This window comes from Mobula hypostoma, chromosome 21 (genome assembly GCF_963921235.1).
Source record: "Mobula hypostoma chromosome 21, sMobHyp1.1, whole genome shotgun sequence".
NCBI classification, from domain to species: Eukaryota; Metazoa; Chordata; class Chondrichthyes; order Myliobatiformes; family Myliobatidae; genus Mobula; species Mobula hypostoma.
Window position 1 is genome coordinate 21,687,936 of NC_086117.1, and position 21,699 is coordinate 21,709,634.

At 44.3% G+C, this 21,699-nt stretch overlaps 1 protein-coding gene across 1 annotated transcript in view; it reads right to left on the bottom strand.

Moving 5' to 3' along the window:
• The window catches only part of LOC134360084 (centrosome-associated protein 350-like), a 124,460-nt gene that overhangs the window by 25,954 nt on the left and 76,807 nt on the right, over positions 1-21,699 (bottom strand). Inside the window, exons 17-21 of the mRNA XM_063074165.1 lie at positions 20,881-20,968; positions 16,947-17,093; positions 14,674-14,849; positions 12,279-12,466; positions 2,945-3,069 (exon numbers count right to left, since the gene is read on the bottom strand). Of these exons, the coding sequence (XP_062930235.1) occupies positions 2,945-3,069; positions 12,279-12,466; positions 14,674-14,849; positions 16,947-17,093; positions 20,881-20,968 (724 nt within the window). The remainder of the gene's footprint in view (positions 1-2,944; positions 3,070-12,278; positions 12,467-14,673; positions 14,850-16,946; positions 17,094-20,880; positions 20,969-21,699) is intronic.

Consider the following 21,699-nt stretch of genomic DNA (forward strand, 5'->3'; position numbering starts at 1 on the left):
TCTCAATAATGGATCGAATTGTTAGATCACTGTCTTCTATCTATTTCCAAGGGGTGCATTCTGAGATCTATCAAACACAAACCTCTAATTGGTGAAGTATTCTCTACATTGACAGACGTTCATAAATCCCTCAGAGGATCAGCATCAACGGAAACAACCAGAAGACAACAGGCTCCTTTTGGACTTTGACAAATTGTTACAGGTTCAGTTTTACCATTTCTCAGCCAATCAGGTACACACTTTCATCGATAATCTTAACAAAAGCAACATTTTTAGGTGTTAGGTAGAGCTGATGCAAGACTTTTCAAAAGAAAAAGAGGATACCACATTGAAACATACTCAATTCTCAAAAGGCTTTCCTGGCTAGACATGCGGGGGATCTTTCCCATGGCTGACTACACAACAAGCAAGGTGCACAATTTCAGAATAAGAGGTAGCGCATTTAAGACTGAGACAAAGAGAAATTTCTTCAGTCAGACTGTGGTAAACCTTTAAGATCATCTATCCAAGATGTCTGTGGTAGCTAAGTCATTGTTTTCATTTAATTCAGAGATTGATAGTCTTCTCAATTTGAAGGGATGTGAGGAGAGTACAAAAAATAGTAGAGGTAGAAAAACAACCAATATCATCATGAACACTGGAGCAGACATAATGAGCCATTGGGCTACTGCTGTTCCTATTTCCTATGATCCTGCGCTTTATTATATTTGTCAATAATATTGTTACTTCATTTTGCAATACTGTAAAGTTAAAGTACCCACTAACCTGCGAGTTTAAATTTCAGTAGAAATGTTAGTCCACAACTCTCGACTAAGCAAAACCTTAGATACTGCCTGAACTGTAAAACTTACATGATCCTCAATCCATATTTCACAAGAAGGAGAATGGTCTTAACTTGGATAATCAAGAAGTAGAATTAAAATAGGTGGATTTAAGAAACAGCATGGGACAGAAAACATGAGTCAGTGGCAACACAGAGCATAGCATAAATCAAAAGAATAGAGGGGCCTGTAACAAGTGTAATACAATCACCATGGTGGACTCATATCCTGCAGACTCAGCAAATCAAATTACCAGAAGTAGCAAAGACGACAAATTCATCAAGTGTATAAAAAGTTGTGTTCCAGATCTGTATGTTGAGGAACTAACAAAGAAATGGCATATTTTGGATCAAGCGTCATGCAACTGGAAAATGTTAATTAATAATCTATAAAGATTCTGCCATTTATAACCTTAATGGTTCTTTTAGGAAGATTATCAAAATATGATAGAACCTTATTTCCAATCAAAATGATATTATTCAATCTGAAACCTTCAATCATAACCACAACCTAGAATGGCTATAGTTGATTGGGAAACTACTTTGAAAGGTGTTATATAATTACAAACAATAATTAACACTGAGGGAATTAAAATAGAGTTAACAATAATTACATAAATTCCAACAGGTAAGATGATCCAGCCATGGTTAATAAGTTAAGGGCAGTGCTACATCAAAAGAAAAGCCGTATCATGTTGTCGAAAAGATCAGTAAAGATAAGCAAGCATGCAGAAAATTTCAGAATTCAACAAACAATATTGAAGATGTTGACAAAAGGAAGGAAGAATGGGAGATCTGTGGCAAGGTATAAAAGCAGAGATTTATCTTCTATAAATATATAAAAACTAAGTGATTAGCAATAGTTGTCATGGGTCCCTTATAGTCTAAGGCACGATAAATTACATCAGAGTGCAAGAAATCAGCAGAGAAATTAATTAAATTCTTTGCATTTGTCTTCAAAAGCAGCACAGAAAATCTCCAGTAAATAGTGATCAATAACAGATCCAAAATGAATGTGAAAATGTGGAATTAGAATTTAAAAAGTAATGGAAAAATAAAGGGATTGCATTCTGATCAAACTTCTCACCTAATGGAACTGTGAAAGAAGTGGCTATGAAAATAATGGATTCACTGGCTGTCATCTTCCAAATTTCCATTCATTCTATAATTACTTATGAGCAAAAAAAGGTACCCACACCCCACCATTAGGAAAGAAGGAGAGAGAAAACAATGAACTTCATCTGATAACTTCCAATCCTTGGATTGATCTGGTGAACCATCACTTCAATCACTCTAGAATACGTACCTCTTTGCTTGGTAGGAAGTGCAGAAATGTTCACAATATTCCAGATGCAGTTTCATGAGGAGCCATAAAGGGACAGGAAACATCAGCAGGCTGGGCTGCCAAAGGCATGGTTGAGGGAGGGGAATGAGGATGGTGAAATACAGCAAAATAGCTTCCACACTGACACTCTGCGGTCCACTCTGGACCACTCAATGGGAACAAGTCTTACTGAGTTTTACTATTAAAAGTTATCCATTACCAACAAGACCACTTAGTTTGGACTGAAGTTAAAACTTTATCTTAAAGTTGGGAGCAGAATTTAGTAACTAATCCCCCACAGTCTTTACACAATGAAGAATATTATTATAAATCAGCTACCAGTTTGTGAACATCCAGGAATAAAAGGGTTAATGTATGGTGGGGTGAGGCAGAGGGTGGTTTTGATGACTCTGGGTTGAGTTTAGAATAAATAGATCTCATTGAAACTATTATATATTGAAAGGCTGAGATAGAGTTGAGGTGGAGAGGATGGTTCCTTTAGTGTGGAAGTCCAGGACCAGTGGGCACAGTCTCAGAATACAAGGACATCCCTTTAAAACAGCGATGAGGAAGAATTTCTTAAGCCAGAGAGTGGTGAATCTGTGGAATTCATTGCCACAGACAACTGTGAAGGCCAAGTCATTGGGTATACTTAAAGCAGAGGTTGAATGGTTCTTGATTAGTAAATGCGTCAAAGGTTATGAGGAGAAGGCAGGAGAATGGGGATGAGGGGGGAAATAAATCAGCCATGAGGCCTAGTTCTGCTCTTATGGTCTTGCAAACACTAATATTATGCTTACCACAGTCTGCTGCCCTCTAGTTAGTTCATCCAAAGAAAAGTCTGCAGCCAACATCATCATTTTGTTGATCTCAAGGTGCTTGCTTGATTCTGGGTTGCTGGAATATTCTACAGCATTCCTGTTATCTAAGTTAGATGAGAGAAAGATGCAAGAAGGATAATATCTCATGCCACAACACACAGATACGGGAGATCACAGTAATAGGGTCAGGCACGTTTAAAGTGCCAACATTGGCTGGAGAACTCCTCAATTCGTGAAAGTATAACTTGTATTTATGCACAAATTTCAATCACCTTAACAGTAAGTGTGCTTACTATTGTATTGTAGAAAATGCAACAATTAACTTGTAGCAAGGTGATCTGTTTTTACTGACCATAAGGGATTTAAAAACACAAATCACTAAAATACCCAAGGAGATATACATTAGAAAAGTGAAGTTCATTTTAGGGGGACAGAACTGAAAATCTGGAAAGTCGCCTACAAGTTGGCTATGTCACACCTGGAGACCTGTGAGCACTTTTTGCCTCTGCACTCGGATGCCTCTGATGTCAAATCTCAGATGAGCCGTACAGGAGCAAGATAGATTGGCTGGTTGAGTGGTGCTGCAATAATACCCTTGGACTCAAAGCCATCACGACCAAGGAATTGATTGTGGACTTCAGGAACGGGATGTGGGGAGAATATCCACCAGTGCTTATTGAGTGATCAGTGATGGAAAGATTGAGCAGCTTTAAGCTCCTGGATGTCAATGTCTCACAGCATCTATCCTGGGCTAAAGGTGTTGATGCAATAACGTAGAAGGCACACCAGCAGAGCTACCTCACCAGGTGCTTGATGAGATTTGGTATGTCACCAAAGAACCTTGCAAAGTTCTACAGATATTCAGTGGGGAGCATTCTTGCTGGTTGCATCGCAGCCTAGTATGAAGTCTCCAATTCATAAGAGGCTGCAGAGGGTTAGAGACTCTACCATCATGAGAACATCATGGGCCTCTCCCCGCCATCGAGGATATCTTCAGGAGGCAGAGCCTCAAGAAAGCTGCGTCCGTTATTAAAGACTCTCAGCATCCAGGACATGTCCACTTCATGTTAGTACCCTCAGGGAGTAAGTACAGGAGTCTGAAGACACATACTCAACATTTTGAAAACAGCTTCCCCCCACCCTCCGCTATCAGAGTGCTGAATGGGCAATGAACCCATGAACTCTACCTCATTATTCATCTTTTGCACTATTTATTTTTATAACTTAAAATAATTTTTGACTTGCACTGTACTGCTGCCACAAAACAGCAAATTTCATGACGTTTGTCAGTGATAAAAAAATCAGATTCTGTTTCTGTCTGTTGCAATATCCTACTGTCATTTACTCCTGCTTTTAAGTGCTTACACCTATCTTACAGTTAGTCTGTATCTTCGTCAAAAACTGAGTTTTGAAAGGTAACGACTCCCGAATTAATCTCAATGGGGAAGACAAAAAGCTAGCCAACAATCCCAGTGAAAAAATGTCATTGAATAGGGCCCTAATGCACAATGTGAAAACATGCCAAAGCATATTGTTGCCGACTAAACCAGTAATAGCTGGCAGGAATTGGCAAGTTCTCAAGTCTCTTTGAAGGTTCAGTAGTAATTAGTTTTGATTTATTAATGCGACACTCCCGTGCAGAGTGCAGGGTATTAAAACCCTCATCTGTTTATGATACTTATTGAAAGTATCATCAAGCTCTCTGACTAATTCCATGGGATCCACTGTTTACCCCACTTCCTTTTAGCACTTAGCACAATGATTTCCTGTTAGGGAAGGAAAAAATTCACTTTGAATCCCGACATGCTTTTGCCCTGGTATCAGCCAAGGCTCATTGGGGGAACACTCTCAACTAGGTCAGAACTTTAAGTTCACGTTTTACTCCAGGGACATTTGGGTGAGACTGAGCCTGCCCTTCCTAATGAATGCAACTGAACGGATTTGTTATACTTGAAGAGCAGGAGAGTTTATCTGAGCCAATATTTATCCTTTAACTAGCATCACAGGGAAAGATGATTTTATCCTACACTTAAAACAACATAGGAGACCACTCAGCCCATCGTCCATGTTGACTCCCAGAGGAGTAATCACATCAGTCCCATTCCTTCTCTACCTACTTCCATTGAAAATACCAGCACATCTTTGGGACACAGATGGAAACTGGAACCCCCACTGAAAACACACACAATCACAGAGCAAACTTGTAAGCTACAAACAAACAGCACTCAAGAATAGAATTGCACTTTGTACCTGGAGCAAAGAGGCAGCAGTACTAACTGCTGTTCCACTGTGTTGCTACTGTCTCAAACTATCTGTTGCAGTATCCATATTACAGACAGTGACAGAGGCTTAAAGTAAACTTACTGGTTTAATAGAGCTTCAGAACTTCTTAAGGTTGTAAAATAAACAACACAGATGCAACTAGCTATTTCTGAGTGACATCAGCACCCTCCTCACCAATCAGGTGCAGATTTATGCTGCAGACTGTGCTCATTATCAGCTGGTTTGTGCTACAACCCTCTCATAGAGTTAACCTCTGTGCCACAGTCTTGCCTTCTGTCTGCTGGCACTTTTGTTCACGCTGATGATTTCACTCAACATTTTTTTGGGGAGGGGGGGAGGATCTGTGAACACAGGACCGGACTGCAATTTGGTAAACTGGTTTACTATTGTTACATGTACTGAAGTACAGTGGAAAATGTGTCTTCCATATAGAACAGCTCATCACAATGGTGCATTGAGATAGTACATGGTAAAATAATACCAAATGCAGAATAAAGCCAAATAAACTCTTCCTGGGCTTCCAGCCAGGTACAGATATTAATTATAATTAACGTTTTGATGCCAGAGTACCACCTTCATCAGGGATGATGCCTGGGCATTTCTACTCCAGGATCAGGATGGGGCTGGAGATCTGAGCACACACAGTTGAGGAGACCAAAGGTTTCTTCCTGAGATGTGGGGGCAGGACTCCTGCTTCAGCAGGCCAACAAGACAAAATTGTAAAACCCCCCTGGGTTCCTCAGGCCCATGTGGACGTCGTCAACAGCACACTATTAAAATAACAATTCCATATGGCCACGTTCTAAGTGCTTTTGACCGGACATGAACGTAGGCGTCCAATTTACACAGTAAGATGCCACCAAAAACAGTGCAATAACTTTCAGACCATCAGCTTGCAATGATGTTAATTGAGGGATAAATGTTAACGTGGTCACAAGAAATAACCACCTGTTCTTCAAATAAATCAATACCATATTTTGCTTCCACCTATGGTCACCAGATTAACCTCTCAGCTGATGGTTGGCACCTTGGATGCTGCAGCATTTCTTCAGTGCTCAGCTTACCCTTGGGATGTGAGGTGCTGATCGCACTGCTACTTTGGTTTCCAACTGTTACGAGAATACACATAAAATTAAGATGTTTGCTGGCCTGGGTTAGCATCAGTGACATCAGCAGTTGGTCTGCCACCTGCCCTCAGGGGAAGGAGAGATAGGAGCAGCGTCTGGAGATGTGTAATGAAGGGACGTGGGAGAGGGAGAGCTGTCTGGAGCGGCTCCCCCTTTGAACCCTGAACTGTTTGAAGTGATGGACAGGCAATACCCCAGCAGGGGGATAAAAAGGGACAGGTTCGCTAAGACAGACACACACGCCACCCGAGGTAACGAGACCCTGGAAGCGGTGCGCCTCTCACGAGTGGGTGAGAAGTATCAGACAACGGCCAGGGAGGAAAGGTACGATCAGCGGGAACCCGGTGTGTGTCCGCCCTTGCCTGGGTGCCGGGTTCACTGCAGAGGATCGACCGCATCTGGAGGAGGGGTCACAGTCGGTGACCTCAGGTGACATCACAAAGGACTCGCCCAAAAGTTGCTTGTGAGCCATCTCGCTGGTCTGTGAGTGAAGCCGTGTCTGAATGATCAGTTGTTCCTGTTCTCTCTGTCTCTCTTCCCCCACGTTGTCCATCGCCATGGCAACGATTACTGCGAACTGAACTACTAACTGGACTGAACTTTGAGTCACTTTTAAATTTGGTCATTTACCCCTAGACAACGATAGAGCTTGATTGATGCTATTATCTTAATTCTGTGCACATGTGTGTTTATCATCACTGAACTGTTGCATTTATTATCCTTTCGATTACTGTGTTGCTTGTTTCTTTAATAAAACTTTCTTAGTTCTAGTACTCCAGACTCCAACTGAGTGATCCATTTCTGCTGGTTTGGCAACCCAGTTACGGGGTACGTAACATAAGTGGGGTTCTCGTCCGCGATTTTGAACACTAAATTTGGGACGGAGTAAATTGATTGGGTTAAAATTCCCGAAAGAAAGAAAAGACAAACAGCAGAAATGGAGGCTGAGGAATTTATAAAGGTGCCGACCTTGGAGGCATTAGAGGATGCCAGGAAATCGGAATTGATAGCTGTGGCAAAACGGTTGAATCTTGCTAAGGTGAAGTCGACAATGAGGAGAGAGGAGATGCACAGAGCTATTGTAGAGCACTATGTATCTAAAGGTGTGTTTCCCCAAGGTGAGCTGGGGGTGGTGTCTATTGAAAAACCTGCTGAAGACGCGGTACAGGTACAGCTTGAAAAACTGAGACTCGAGCACGAGTTCTGGGTACGGCAGTTAGAACACGAAGAGAAGCAGTTAGAAAGGCAGGAGAGAGAGTTAGAAAGGCGGGAGAAAGAGAAAGAGGTAGAAAGGCAAGAGAGAGAAAGACAGTTGGAGAGAGAACAGAGAGAGAGGGACAGACAGTTAGAGAGAGAGGAGAAAGAGAGGCAATGGGAGCGAGAAGAGAGGGGGAAACAGAGGGAAAGTGAATTCGAGCTGGAGAAGTTAAGGATAAGGGCAGAGCAGGGGCCCGTGCCGAACCAAGGTGGAGGGTTCTGGGCGACCCAGGAGGTTAGGCTGGTTCCCCCATTTGACGATACCGACGTGGATCGGTACTTCCTCCACTTCGAAAAAGTGGCTATAAGTCAGGACTGGCCGAGGGATAAGTGGGTTGTTTTACTTCAGAGTGTACTGAAAGGGAAGGCCCAAGAAGCTTACCCAGCTTTGTCCGCCGGAAGATGCCCAGAGGTATGAGGTGGTGAAAGAGGCCATCCTCAGGATTTATGAGTTGGTCCCGGAGGCATACCGGCAGAGGTTCCGGAATGCGAGGAAACAGTGGGACCGCACGTATTTGGAGTTTGCCCGTGAGATGCAGACATATTGTGAGCGTTGGTGCGCCTCGAAGGGGGTAGAGGGGGATTATGACAGACTGCTACAACTGATCCTGATTGAGCAGTTTAAAGGTTGTGTCCCTGAGGGTATGAGACCCTACCTCGATGAGAAAGAGGCAGCCACGTTAGCCGCAACTGCTAAGTTAGCGGATGAGTATGCGTTGACGCATAAAATGAAGTTTGCCCCGAGTAAAGGCTACCAGAAGGGTAGTCAGGACGGCGGGGAGAGTCCGCCGGAAAAGTGAGAAAGTAAGCCGGGGACTAGTGGAAAGGATAAGGTAGACCGGGAGCAGTCTGGTAGGAAGTCTCCTGGGGTCGTCTGTTATAATTGTGGGAAAGTCGGACACTTTGCGTCCAGGTGCTTTGCCCCAAGGAAGGAGACGGGGAAAGGAAAAGCGGAAATTTTGAATGGCTGTATCGAGCTGTTAAGCGAACCGCTGGGGAAGGACAGGTCTGAAAAAGTCCAGGAAGGGCGCGAGAGGTTTATCTCGGCTGGATTGGTGTCAGTGAAGGAGAGGTTAAAACCAGTTCCAGTGCGGATCTGGAGAGACACGGGAGCGTGTCAGTCACTAATACTGAAGAGTGTATTAGAGTTTAGCTCAGAGACCCAGACTGGGGAGGTAGAGGTCAAAGGTGTTGGGGAAGGGACAGAGTCAGTCCCTTTGCACCAGATACACTTACAGAGCAACCTGGTCTCTGGACTAGTCACGATCGGGGTGAGGTCCGAATTACCGATGAAAGACGTGGAAGTCTTGCTCGGTAATGACATCGCCGGAGGAATCGTGTTCCCAGTCGTGAGATTGACAGGTCAGCCTGCCAGCATTGAGGCCCCATCCATGGACTCACAGGTTCATCACGAGCCCGCGATAGTGAATTTAGCTGAAACATTTCTGCCAACCTTGTATGAGACAGGGTGTAGTGAGATAAGAGGTAGTGAGGGAGCTGGGACAGACGTAGCAGTAGCCGGGAAAGAATTTGTGCAGACGCAGGAGCGAGACGAGGGGCTGATGGTTTTGGCAGAGACCGCTCTCTCTGACACAGCCTTGACAAGCTATTGTGCGGAGGAGGAAGTGCTAAGGAAGAAAGGGAAATCAAGTACAGTATCCGCAGATGAGGAGTGGGGGGTGGTGCAAAAGAGTTATGGGGATGAGGTTTTTAACATGGCCCACGAGGTACCCCCCGGTGGACATTTTGCGGTGCTGGAGGAAACAGTTGGTGGAATCATGAAAGAGATTTACCGGCTGCCCAGGGAAAAAAATGTTATTGATCATGACCGACGCGAACTGAGACGGTCACCGGCTTTTGATATGCTAACAAACCTAGTCGGTGTTAGCGTGGAAATCAATGAAGCTAGGGGCCCCCTGATAAGAGGAAAAAACCATTTTGAAAAGATTAGGATGGGATCGGTCAGATGGAAGAAGGCTATTGTTTTGGCCAGGTCTACTGATAAGGTCTCTCCCTTAATCCCCGAACAAAGCGAATCTTTAGAAGGAGTAATTAAACGACTCGCACCCATGTGTTTGATTGTCCCGAGGAAATGCAAAGAACTGGGACGTTGGGTGATTGTGGTTACAATAGGGCGGCCAAGTAAACAACCCCCATATTTTTTGAGTAATTCAGTGACTAAAGGGCTGATGAACCCAGAGGTGTGTATTGGCAATTTAATACGGCTGTCTGAAGCCAGTTTGATAGTGAACCTTGAAAAAAATGAATTCGGCCACACGAGGGTCACTTACCTGGGAATTGTGGTGACACAGGGGCAGCTAGCAGTGATGCAAGCTACAGTGCAGGCTATCGCTGGCCTCCCAACCCCGACAGACAAGAGGGCCCTCAGAAGGCTCTTGGAGATGGTGGGGTACTGCAGGAAGTTTTGCAATAACTCTGCGGTCAATACCCGTCCCCCTCCTACTAAGCCCTTGCGAGAGAAAATTGAGTCGGAATGGGACGACCCTTGTTGTTGTGGTCCGGGACAAAACCAAATGAGAGGTTACATTGGTCGCAATTCATCAGTGTTTTTGGCCACTATGAAGTTTGCTGAGTTGGAGCCTGGTCTAAGGGATTATTAATAACACGTGCAAAAGGAACAGAAAATGTGATGACTGTCTGTCAAGGTGTTGACAGCTTCAAGCTCGCTGTGTTAGCCAAATAGCTGATAAAGATGTATATTGTGTATGTATCAAATAATGTAGTCATGTTTGTAATTTTTACCTCCCGGTAAAAATCCTTAAAGGGGGGAAGTGTTACGAGAATACACATAAAATTAAGATGTTTGCTGGCCTGGGTTAGCATCAGTGACATCAGCAGTTGGTCTGCCACCTGCCCTCAGGGGAAGGAGAGATAAGGAACAATGGAGCAGCGTCTGTAGATGTGTAATGAAGGGACGTGGGAGAGAGAGAGCTGTCTGGAGTGGCTCCCCCTTTGAACCTCGAACTGTTTGAAGTGATGGACAGGCAATACCCCAGCAGGGGGATAAAAAGGGACAGGTTCGCTAAGACAGACACACACACCACCTGAGGTAACGAGACCCTGGAAGCGGTGCTCCTCTCACGAGTGGGTGAGAAGTATCAGACAACGACCAGGGTGGAAAGGTACGATCAGCGGGAACCCGGTGTGTGTCCGCCCTTGCCTGGGTGCCGGGTTCACTGCAGAGGATCGACCGCATCTGGAGGAGGGGTCACAGTCGGTGACCTCAGGTGACATCACCAAGGCCCTGCCCAAAAAGCTGCTTGGGAGCCATCTCGCCGGTCTGTGAGTGAAGCCGTGTCTGAATGATCAGTTGTTCCTGTTCTATCTCTCTCTCCCCCACGTTGTCCATCGCCATGGCAACGATTACTGCGAACTGAACTACTAACTGGACTGAACTTTGAGTCACTTTTAAATTTGGTCATTTACCCCTAGACAACGATAGAGCTACATACATCAAAGTTGCTGGTGAACGCAGCAGGCCAAGCAGCATCTATAGGAAGAGGCGCAGTCGACGTTTCAGGCCGAGACCCTTCGTCAGGACTTGATTGATGCTGTTATCTTAATTCTGTGCACATGTGTGTTTATCATCGCTGAACTGTTGCATTTATTATCCTTTCGATTACTGTGTTGCTTGTTTCTTTAATAAAACTTTCTTAGTTCTAGTACTCCAGACTCCAACTGAGTGATCCATTTCTGCTGGTTTGGCAACCCAGTTACGGGGTACGTAACACAACCTAATCAAAAGCCTACTCCTATCCATGATGGTGGTTTGCAGGAGGAACAGTGTAAGGGAAAGGCTAATATAGAGGTCAGAATTTTCCAGAAAATAAATTTTAAATGCACAGTACAAGAAGTGGTGAATTTAATTTGTGTTTTAGACAGCATAATGTGCTTGGAAATACAAGGAGTGAGTTTTAAACTAATGCTATTTACAATATGCAAGATTTGGAAGCTGCAGTCCAAATACTGCCACCTCTATAATTTCCCACTAAAATCAGCTTTAAGACCTTTCATACCTGAAGAGTGGTTCATTAACCCAGACCATTTTTAATGTAGTTGTGATTATGCTTACAAATTGTAAAGCACATAATTAAATTCTCCCATTTTTACATCATCAGATCAGGAACAGGGGCAATGTCTCCCCATTAATAGCCAATTGGGTTTGGAGTTGTGGGAGCACAAGAGACTCTGGATACTAGAATCTGAAATAAAATACAGCTGCTGGAGGAACTCAGGAGCTCAGACAGCATCTATGGAGGAACTGAGACTCCTCTTCTGGGTCAGGTGAAGGATCTCGTCCCAGATCTTTGGCTGCCGTCCACTTCTCTCCATCGGTGCTCCATTTCCCAACGAGTTTCCCCGGTGTTGTGTGTTGCTCTTGGAGTTGTGGGGTGGTGGGCAGTGAAAAGCTGACACTATTTTACAGGAAACGTCAGAAAGTGAAGAGGATAAAGATCACGCTTAACCCTCTCACACACATACTTCCTGCAAGCTAGTTACTGAGCTGCAGCCACAAGCACCAGGCTGGTGACGGAAGGATCAATGTGTGATGTGCGAAGCAGAAGAGAAGAGCTAGCAAGTGATTAAAAATAGAAACCTAACAAAATAATTGAGCTGACGTGTACCTGTCTCTGTGGAAGGTCCCCATATGCTCGGAACCTGCTCCCTGATCTGAGGACCCCAGGTGGCCAAAGCCTCCGTCCCAGTCCTGTGAACAACGGGTTCCTCTGTGTCTGAAGAGTGCTTCCATACCAGCATACTCATGGCTTGTTTCTGCTGCCTGAAGACTTCCTCCTCAGTTTTAGGAAGGAACCTATTAAATGCAAAAGGATACATGCATCCTCAACTCAGTCAAACAAAGAATCCACAGAGCAGCTGTAAAAGAAGCACAGGTGACCAAAAGCACACTGGCAACACTCTCTCAGAGTCTCTACCTAAGATGTGTGACAGCTTACTTGTGGTTCAAAAGCAAAGGAATTCAATTAAAGACATTACTAATAACACTGTTTTTGAACTAAATTGTGGTAAACTATCACGATAAACAATGGAGAGGTGAGTGAGGGCAAAGCGAACTCAAGAGATGTGCCCTGCTGGTGCGCTGCAAAATCAACGCACTTGGAATTGGAGCTGTGCTGGTTGGAGTGGATGATTCAGAGGGGAGAAGACAGGACGAAGGAGTTACGGTGCCCGTCCAACTTACCCAGATGTGAGTGTGGATCGCTCTGAGTGCCAAGCCGATTTGGTGAAGACGAGAACGGCTTCTTCGGCAGAGAAATCCAGGTCCTAAGCGAATCGCTGTGTGGCGTGTTCTAGGCCCGAAGTGATTCGCCGTGGTGATGGCCGGATCCTAATGCGAGCTATAAAATGCCGTTTGGACAATCTAAACACCAACCCAGATGGACTGAAAACGCAGGGGTGTCAGGAATTGGGTGAGGTTGGATTGCTTTAAATGCTTAACCGATTTGGAGAGGTTAAGAATGGCTTCTTCAGCAGTGAAATCTAGGCTTGGAATGATTTTCCACAGTGGGGCCTGGTTCCTCGTGCAAGGTTTGGACAAAATAAACACCAGCCCAGAGAGTCTGGTGTCTTCTCTCTCCACGATGCTAAGGCTGTGAGACTGCCCCTGGCTGCTGTGGTTTGTGTCTGTGAACTATGCAGTAACTTGCCCCGCTAATATGATGAACTGAATACTGAGGCTTTAGGCCTACTTGGGGATTCAGATCTAGGGACTCAGTTTGGTTCAGAACGCTGTTGTTACTGCTTGTTTCTATTGTTTGCATAGTTTATTTTTTTCCCCTCTTTCTCTGTGGGCACTGCGGGGTTGGCCTTATTTTTTTTTAATTTGGTTCTTTCGGGTTCCTTGCTTTATAACTGCCTGTTAAGCAAACAAACCTCAAGGTCGTATAATCTATACATTCGTTGATAATAAATGCACTTTGAAACTTTGAATCTTTGTATTGTTGATTTCCCTCAACTCCTCTCAGATCAAGGCGAGTGAGAGTTCAGCACCGACTGCCTTCCTTTTGATCACTGCTGGAGAAGGAGTCTGTGATTGGCCTATCGCTGTGTGGCTCGCTGTGGCAGGCGGGGAGGCCTCATGTGATGTCCCTCTCTTTTGATGTATGTCAGTGATCATGAAGGAAGGTATCATGATTCTGTGTTTATGGATTGGACCATTGCATTTATGGACCGTGGACTTTTTCAGAATTATGGTTTTTATATTCTGTATTTTTTATTGTCTGTTCCTTTTCCATTTTGTTGTGCGAGGGGAAGGTGTTTGAGGGTTGATATTCTGTTAGTTTTTTTGTTTGGGGGAGAGGTTGTAACTTTGGGGGTTGATGTTCCTGTTCTGTTTTGTGAGGGTGAGGGGGTGGATTTGATGTTTCTCACTGAATGACTTTCATGTTCTTTCTTTGTTTCATGGCTATCTGGAGAAGACAAATTTCAGAGTTGTATATGGATACATGCTTTGATAATAAATGAACCTTTGAATGTTTTTGAAACTTTGGAATAGGGGAAGGGGTGGAGTCCACTGCGATGGGAGAGGGGAAGGGGATGAGCCCACAGATGGGGCAAAGGAAAGGTGGTGCCTGGTTTGTACAATATTACCAGCTATTAGTGCAGTCCCACCACCATCAACTTACATCACCAACCCAGAGTGAACACAATTCTGGCCTGAGCAAACAATACCTCCCAGCCAATACAGAAAAAAAAGTGAAGGGCATTGTTGTCATGTGATTTCCTTTCCATTTTAGGATTACAAAAACAGCTATTCCGCCCCTCCAGCCTCCACTCAAATTGATTATGGCTGACCAATATGCTGTTCCCTCATCTCTTCCTTCACATTGGGATCTAGCCACCTTCCCTGGGCCCAGTGGGACTCCAGTATCTGTTTCAGGTTGGAAATCTAGTGATCAGCCTTCCCTATGTCCCTGTGTAAGGGTCTAAGGTGCCTTTTTGTAACCTTGCTGTGTTCTGCCACTGCAGGGCTCAACAGCAGTCATTGGCAGGGTAGCTCACCGTTCATCCGGTTTTCTGCGCATTTCCTTCAGTCGCTCCATGACTGAGCTCCCATCACTCTCAGGGAGTGGCCGAGGGAACGAGCAGCCCACATCTGGGTCAGGTAGGGGACTGATCATCCGTGTGGATTCACTGTCAGCAGCTGGAGGCGATGTGGTTTCCTTCTCCTCTGAAAACTGAACAGGACACTGGGAGTAGAGTAGAAATGGACCAGGATATTCAACCACTATGCCAGTGCACAGGACTGGTGCCACACACGGGGGCCAGAGTCATCAGAACATGAGAAATAGGATCAAGATTAGGTCATCTGGCCCATCAAGCCTGCTCCACCATTCAATAACAACTGATCTGGCTGAGGACTCAGTTCCACATACCTCCCCTCTCCTCAAATCCTTAACTACTGTGCAAAAATCTGTCAGTGCCGTAAATATATTTAATAATGTAGCCCCTGCTGCTTCCCTGGGCAGAGAATTTGACAGGTTCACTACTCTCTGGGAAAAGCAGCTTCTCCTCAGCTCCATTCTGAATCTATTTCACCGAATCTTGAGACTATGTCCCCTAGTTCTCGTCTCATTTGCCAGTGGATCCAACTTTCTTGCCTCTGCCTCAGAGGTTCCCAAGCTTTCTTATGCCATGGGCCCCTCCTACTAACTGAGGGGTCTGTGGACCCCATACTGGGAGCCCCTGCTCTATCTTATCTATCCTTTTCATAATTTTATAACATACCCTCTCATTCTTCTGAATTCCAACAAACCCTGCAGTCACTCCTTCTAGAATCAGCTCATGAGCAACAAATGAGCAACAACCACACAGCTGACTTGCTTATTAGTTATTGTTTCAGACCCACTTTCCCTAACACTTGGCTCTACTGAAGGTGTTGCCCTTAGAGTCATAGAACATAGGAATCTACAGCACCTTTGAAATCCTTTGGCACAAAATGTCGTGCCAACCATGTACCCTATTCTAGAAACTGCCTAGCATTACCCTACCACATAGCCCTACTTTTTTCTAAGCTCCATGTACCTATCTAAGAGTCCCTTAAAAGACCCTATTGTATCTGCCTCTATCACTGTCGCTTGGCAGTGCATTCCACACATCCACCACTCTCTGTGTGAAAAACTTACCCCTTATACCTACTTCCAAATACCTTAAAACTGTGCCGTCTTGTGTTAGCCACTTCAGGCCTGGGGAAAAGCCTCTGGCTATCCACACGATCAATGCCTCTCGTCATCTTATACACCTCTATCAAGTCATCTCTCATCCTCCGTCGCTCCAAGGAGAAAAGACCATGTTCACTCAACCTACTCTCATAAGGCATGCTCCCCAATCCAGGCAACATCCTTGTAAATCTCCTCTGCACTTTCTCTACAGTATCCACATCCTTCCTGTAGTGAGGTGACCAGAACTGAACACACTACTGCAAGTGGGGTCTAACTAAAGTCTTTTATGTTGACCATTCTCTGGCATATTCACTGCATTGAGATGCTCCCTGGGCAAACTGCTCCAACACTATCAGCTCAGCTTGTGTGTGTTCACATGCTTGAACGTTGAATAGTCCAACCTAATGTGAACCTGAACCAGTGTCATTTCAAGTGAGGCACGTGAGAGGGGCAAGTGCTGTATTACTGGAATGATCAGTGTCAATAATCTTAGTTGATGGCAACTTTTTTTTCCCCAGACCAGAGTAACTCAGTGCTGGAAGTAACTGGGCAACTTCCTGACGAAGAGGAGAATGGTGCAGTCAGCTGGGACCTGTTGGAAAGTGTTGCAACACATGATCCTCGTTCATGTCACTCTCCCATCTCGCTATTAATTATCTGGTTTGAGAACAGCGTAATGAGGCAAAATAGTGCAAGGTGATTATTAGGACAGTGAGCGAAGAGAATGTAACAAGTCACATTCATGGAGAAACAAAGTCAGCCACACAGACAATTGTAATGAACATCAGGAAACGAGGGAGAACCCCACAGCTCAAGGCACCAGCAGCTGAAACACGGCCACCGTTGGCAAAAAAACTGTAAAACAGAAAATGGTCAAGGGACAGAAATGAAAGGAGGTCAAAGTTCATGGAGGTTGTCAGGGAGGAGGTGGGTATAGAAAGGGGATGGGGTAGCATTTTCAAAGGGGGGGCACCAAGGTAGGTGAGGATCAATGATGAAAAGGTCCAGTTGTGAGTTGGGGTGGGGGCTCCAGAGGATTGTTTGAGCTGAGGGTGATGGAGGCTGTAAGGTGATGGTGGGGACAATAGGAGGCTGGAGGGAGTAATGTCTTACCCAGGGGCATGTGGCAGACCTGCCCAGCTGCCACTGCAGGTGTGCTGTTGATCGATGGATCCGAAAAATCTCCTGCTGCTGCTTGAGAAGGAGCTTCCTCTCCTGGTGCGCAACCTGACAGGCATTCTGGAGGTGTCGGATCTCTGCCTAGAAATGGGAATGAGTAGGTTAAACCCTAGCAGGTAGGCAGCTAAGCAATTAGACTTCAATTCTGTCACCAAAGCTGAGGAGACGCAAGACATTCAGTCTCCTCAGTTCCAGGAAAGCAATTTAGATCTTACGTTTTCATGGTGCTTTTTAATCATTTCAAGACAAGCCAACATACTTCAGCTTGGGAAATGCCTTGGAATAGTTTTCACTTGTGTGTGGTGTCAAAATAATAGCAGGCAACTGGGGCTACGTCCACACTAGACTGGATAATTTTGAAAATGCCGGTTTCGAGTAAAAACGACAGGTGTTTTTCAAAATATCTCTGTCCACATTAAAATGGATATTTGGGCGAATCTACTCCTACTGGGCATGCGCGGACACATCTACAGAAAACAAGTGAAGAGGAAACGGTATAATATTTGCATTTCTGTGGTGGTGTTGTGCTATTTCCATCGGTCAAAAACTAGAGTACCAACAACAACAGTGAAAGAAAGTTTTCAACAATGTCTTTGAGGAATACAAAGAAAACCTCCGCTGAAAAAAGCAGACCGGACTTCTTCCTTTAGACAAACAATGAAGTCAAGCTGTTTCTGCGAGTTACAAATGACCACAAAGTCAGCAAAGCAGTGGAGATGTTTAACTCCAAACAAGCTATTAACGTAGACAATAAAGTAAACAACACATGCATGAAGCCTTCCTCTACCCAAGATCAACGAGAGAGTGGAATTTTCTGCCACCAGACCTGCACAGTATTTCTGACATTAATATTTTTAAAGATAGACTCAATCAAATCAATTTAGGGGATCTAGTCAAAAAAGCTCACTTTGCAATTTAACTCTCACGCCGCTCACACCGACTGCCGTTATGACAGCCCACCAGCAGTGCTTGCGCAATACCAAGCAGAAGCAGAAAAAGCATTGTTGTTGTGGTGTTGTCATGACAGCGTTTTTAAATATCTCTGTTTACCCCATCCACAGAACAATGTGCAACAATCGTTTTCAAAATTACGCACTCTGGAGAGCGTTTTAGAAAAGCTCCGTTTTCGGGGAATGAAAACGCCGTTTCAGTGTGGACGGAGGGTCAAAACGAAGAGAAAAAGCTTCATTTTTATCTGGCATAGTGTGGATGTAGCCTGGTTCTCCACAAGCAACAATGTGATAATGACCATGTTATCAGCTTACTGATTGCAAGGCTAGAAAGTAGAAAAGGTGATAGATGGAGAAATCTCTAGTTTTCTCTCCAAATCACATCGGAACATTTTTTGGTCCCATTTCAAAGGGAATAGGCATAGGCTCTGTATAATAGACTCATCCAGACCTCCGTACCTCTGACACAGCAGCATCTCCTCAGTACTGCACCTTCAGAAGCCACCACAATCTGACTCAAAAGGCAAAAACACAACCCAACAAGTCCTGGTTAATAGCAAGTGCTTCTCTACTAAAACTACAGGCTGAGTTCTATCAGCAATTTCCTATCATGATCTGCCAGTGAAGCCTATACAGAGTCCTAATGTGGGCAGCATCTTGCTGTCTTAGATGTCATAGTGGAATGGACAGCAACAGGATCCACAAACCCATTCATATAGTTGAGGGCTATACAGATGCAAACAAAAAAAGCAAGAATCGGGCAGAGATCGGACCAGGAATCCTTACAGAGGACTGTGAGAACAGCTGAGAGAATCATAGGGGTCTCCCTACCATCCACTGGGGACATTTATTTATTAGGAGCGCTGCATACGCAGGGCCGTTAGTACCATTAACGATCCCACCCATTTATCCATCAACCTCTTTGACTTTGTATCATCAGGCAGGAGACTACGATGCAGAAAAACAAGAGGGGTCAGGATGAGAAACAGTTTCTTTTGCCAGGCCATTAGGCGTCTGAACTCCCTGCCACATCACATTCGGTGTCACTGGTTAATCTGTTCCGTACCTTACAATAATTAATATCAATACACATTAGTTTGTAATTTACCTGTGATTCAAGTGAAGATTTTATCCTTATCATGTGTAATGTGTACTACTGTGCTTTATATTGTGGTTCGGAGAAACGTCTCATTTCTATATACATTATATGATTATATACATTATATACATGTATGTAGTTCAATGACAATAAACTTGACTTGATATAAAATTCAGCAGATGCTGTAACCCAGAGAAAAAGACAAACAGCCAGAGGAACTCTGGTCAAGCAACATCTGTAGGGGCAAAGGAAGAGTTGACGTTTCAGATGGACACCTGCTGAGTTCTCCCAGCAGTTTGCTACATTCATTCAATCATTTGGTTTTTAATTTTTTTTAAATGTTTTGACTTGTTTTAAAAAATGCCCCTTCAATTTTTTAATTGAGAGACACAGTATTAAAAAAAATTCACAGTTGTCCTGAGGTAGGGTCTCATCCTGAAATATTCCTTTCCCTCCTGATCCACTGATTTTTTCCAGCAGTTTGTGTTTTGCTCAAGAAAACTACAGTTGTTTCCAGAAGACATGGCTACAAAATAGGGGGTCAATAGGTCCAAACTGAAGTGTGTGAAAGTTTCTTCTCTCAGGGGAGAGGAAATCTCTAGAATTCTGTCCCCAAGGGTGGCCAGATTGTAATTAAGATGGAGATTGAGAAATATTTGTAAGATCAAGGAATTTAGGAAATGGATGAACTGTCACAGAGGAGGAATTGAACCCAGCATAGATAAACCACGATCACTTTGAATGGTAGGGCCGGGTTGAGAGGCCTGCAGCCTACGCTTGCTGCCATCTCCTTCTGCTTCCAAATAGCAAAACTGAGGCACTCATCAATGTCTCCAGATGTGTTTTGTGTGCACAGATACCAATTATATCATAGGATATTAATCTAGTGAAGATCCAAATGTTATAATTAATCTCAACATACCTAGTGCCAAAGAATTGCAACTTTCTGCAGTGGTTTCTCGTCCTAAATTGACATGGATGGAGTGAACTCCTCAGTTATAGACACAGACCAGCCATTCAACAATGCAATGCAAAATTCAGTATCATCATCATGCCATTGGTTCTGGGAGCTGCCACAGAATTTGGGAGCTCCGTCAATTATCCCATTTCGGTAAAGACAAAATCTACAACCACTCAGATCGATTAATATTGTCAGTGCTGAGAAGGAAGCAGGAATTCTGACTGAACTGACCTCAGCTTTGTGCAAGGTGAAGGGAAGTCTTGGGAAGCCATGAAGATTGTCAGGGTGTCAGGGGAAATAAAAGAACAGAATGGTGATGAATGGGACAAGAGGCTGGAAAGGATGATGAGATGAGCCAAGGGGTTCAAGGAAGAATGGGGGAAAGAGGAGGAAAGACAAGTTGCAAGGGAGAAGAAAAGGGGGAAAAAGTGGAAAAGCAGAAAGGGAGAGGAAAGGAGATGGAGTAAAAAGCAAAGGGAGAAAATGCAAGAACATTTGAGACAATAGGTATATGGTGGAAGAAATATGTCAGGAAAAAGGGGAATGTAATGAGTGAGGGGTGAAAGGAGCATGGAAGTGAACATTAAGGGTGGTAGGGCAATGGGGAGGGGGGTGAAAGGGACAAGAAAGCTGAGGGTGTGGATCAATAGCAGAGGGGAAGAAAAGTAAATGAAATGAATAAGAAAGGGGTGAAGAGTTTAAAGGGACAAGAAGAGCAATTGGGGCGTGGAATTAAATGAGTACAGGAAAAGCAGATGGTTAATGGAGTCACAGAGTGAGGGGTAAAGGGAGGGGATGAAATGTGGATGAAATGTGTTTGAAGGTTGTGGACAGGGAGTGGACTTCAATGTTCCTCACCTTTTCCTTTTGTAGCTTCAGCAGAACTTCCCGCTGCTTCCTGACAATGACAGGCCTTTTGTCATCTTGCCCTTTGTCCTGGAGATGTCTGTGGAATTAATCATTTCAATGAACACAGGTGAAGCACGTTTAGTTCATACCATAATCTGCACCCATATCACAGAATACACTCGGGCGACTTTACTGGGTGCACTTGTGCACCGGCTCGTTAATGCAATTATCTAATCAGCCAATCATGTACCAGAAACTCAATGCATAAAAGCATGCAGGCATGGTCAAGAGGTTCAGTTGTTCAGACCAAACATTAGAATGGGTAAGAAATGTGATCTAAGTGACTTTGACCAGGCATCCCCAACCTTTTTTGCACCGTGGACTGGTTTAATATTGACAATATTCTTGAGGACCGGCCGACGGGGGATGGGGGGGGGTTCAAGTTCAACAGTGCATGACAGAGATAGAGGAAATATCATTTCATATCGCCAATTCATATCGTTTCCTTGCAGCCTGGTACCGGTCCGCGACCCGGTGGTTGGGGACCACTGAATGATTGTTGGTGCCAGACAGGGTGATTTGAATATCTCAGAAATTGCTGATCTACTGGGATTTGCATGCAGAGCAGTCTCTAGAGTTTACAGAGAATAGTGCAAAGAACAAAAAACATCCAATGAATGTCAATTCTATGATGAAAACACCTTGTTACTGAGAGAGGTCAAAGGAGAATGGTTCAAGGTGATAGGAAGGCAAAAGTAACTTAAATAGCCATGTGTTACAACAGTGATGGGCAGAGGAGCATATCTGAACACACAACATGTTGAACCT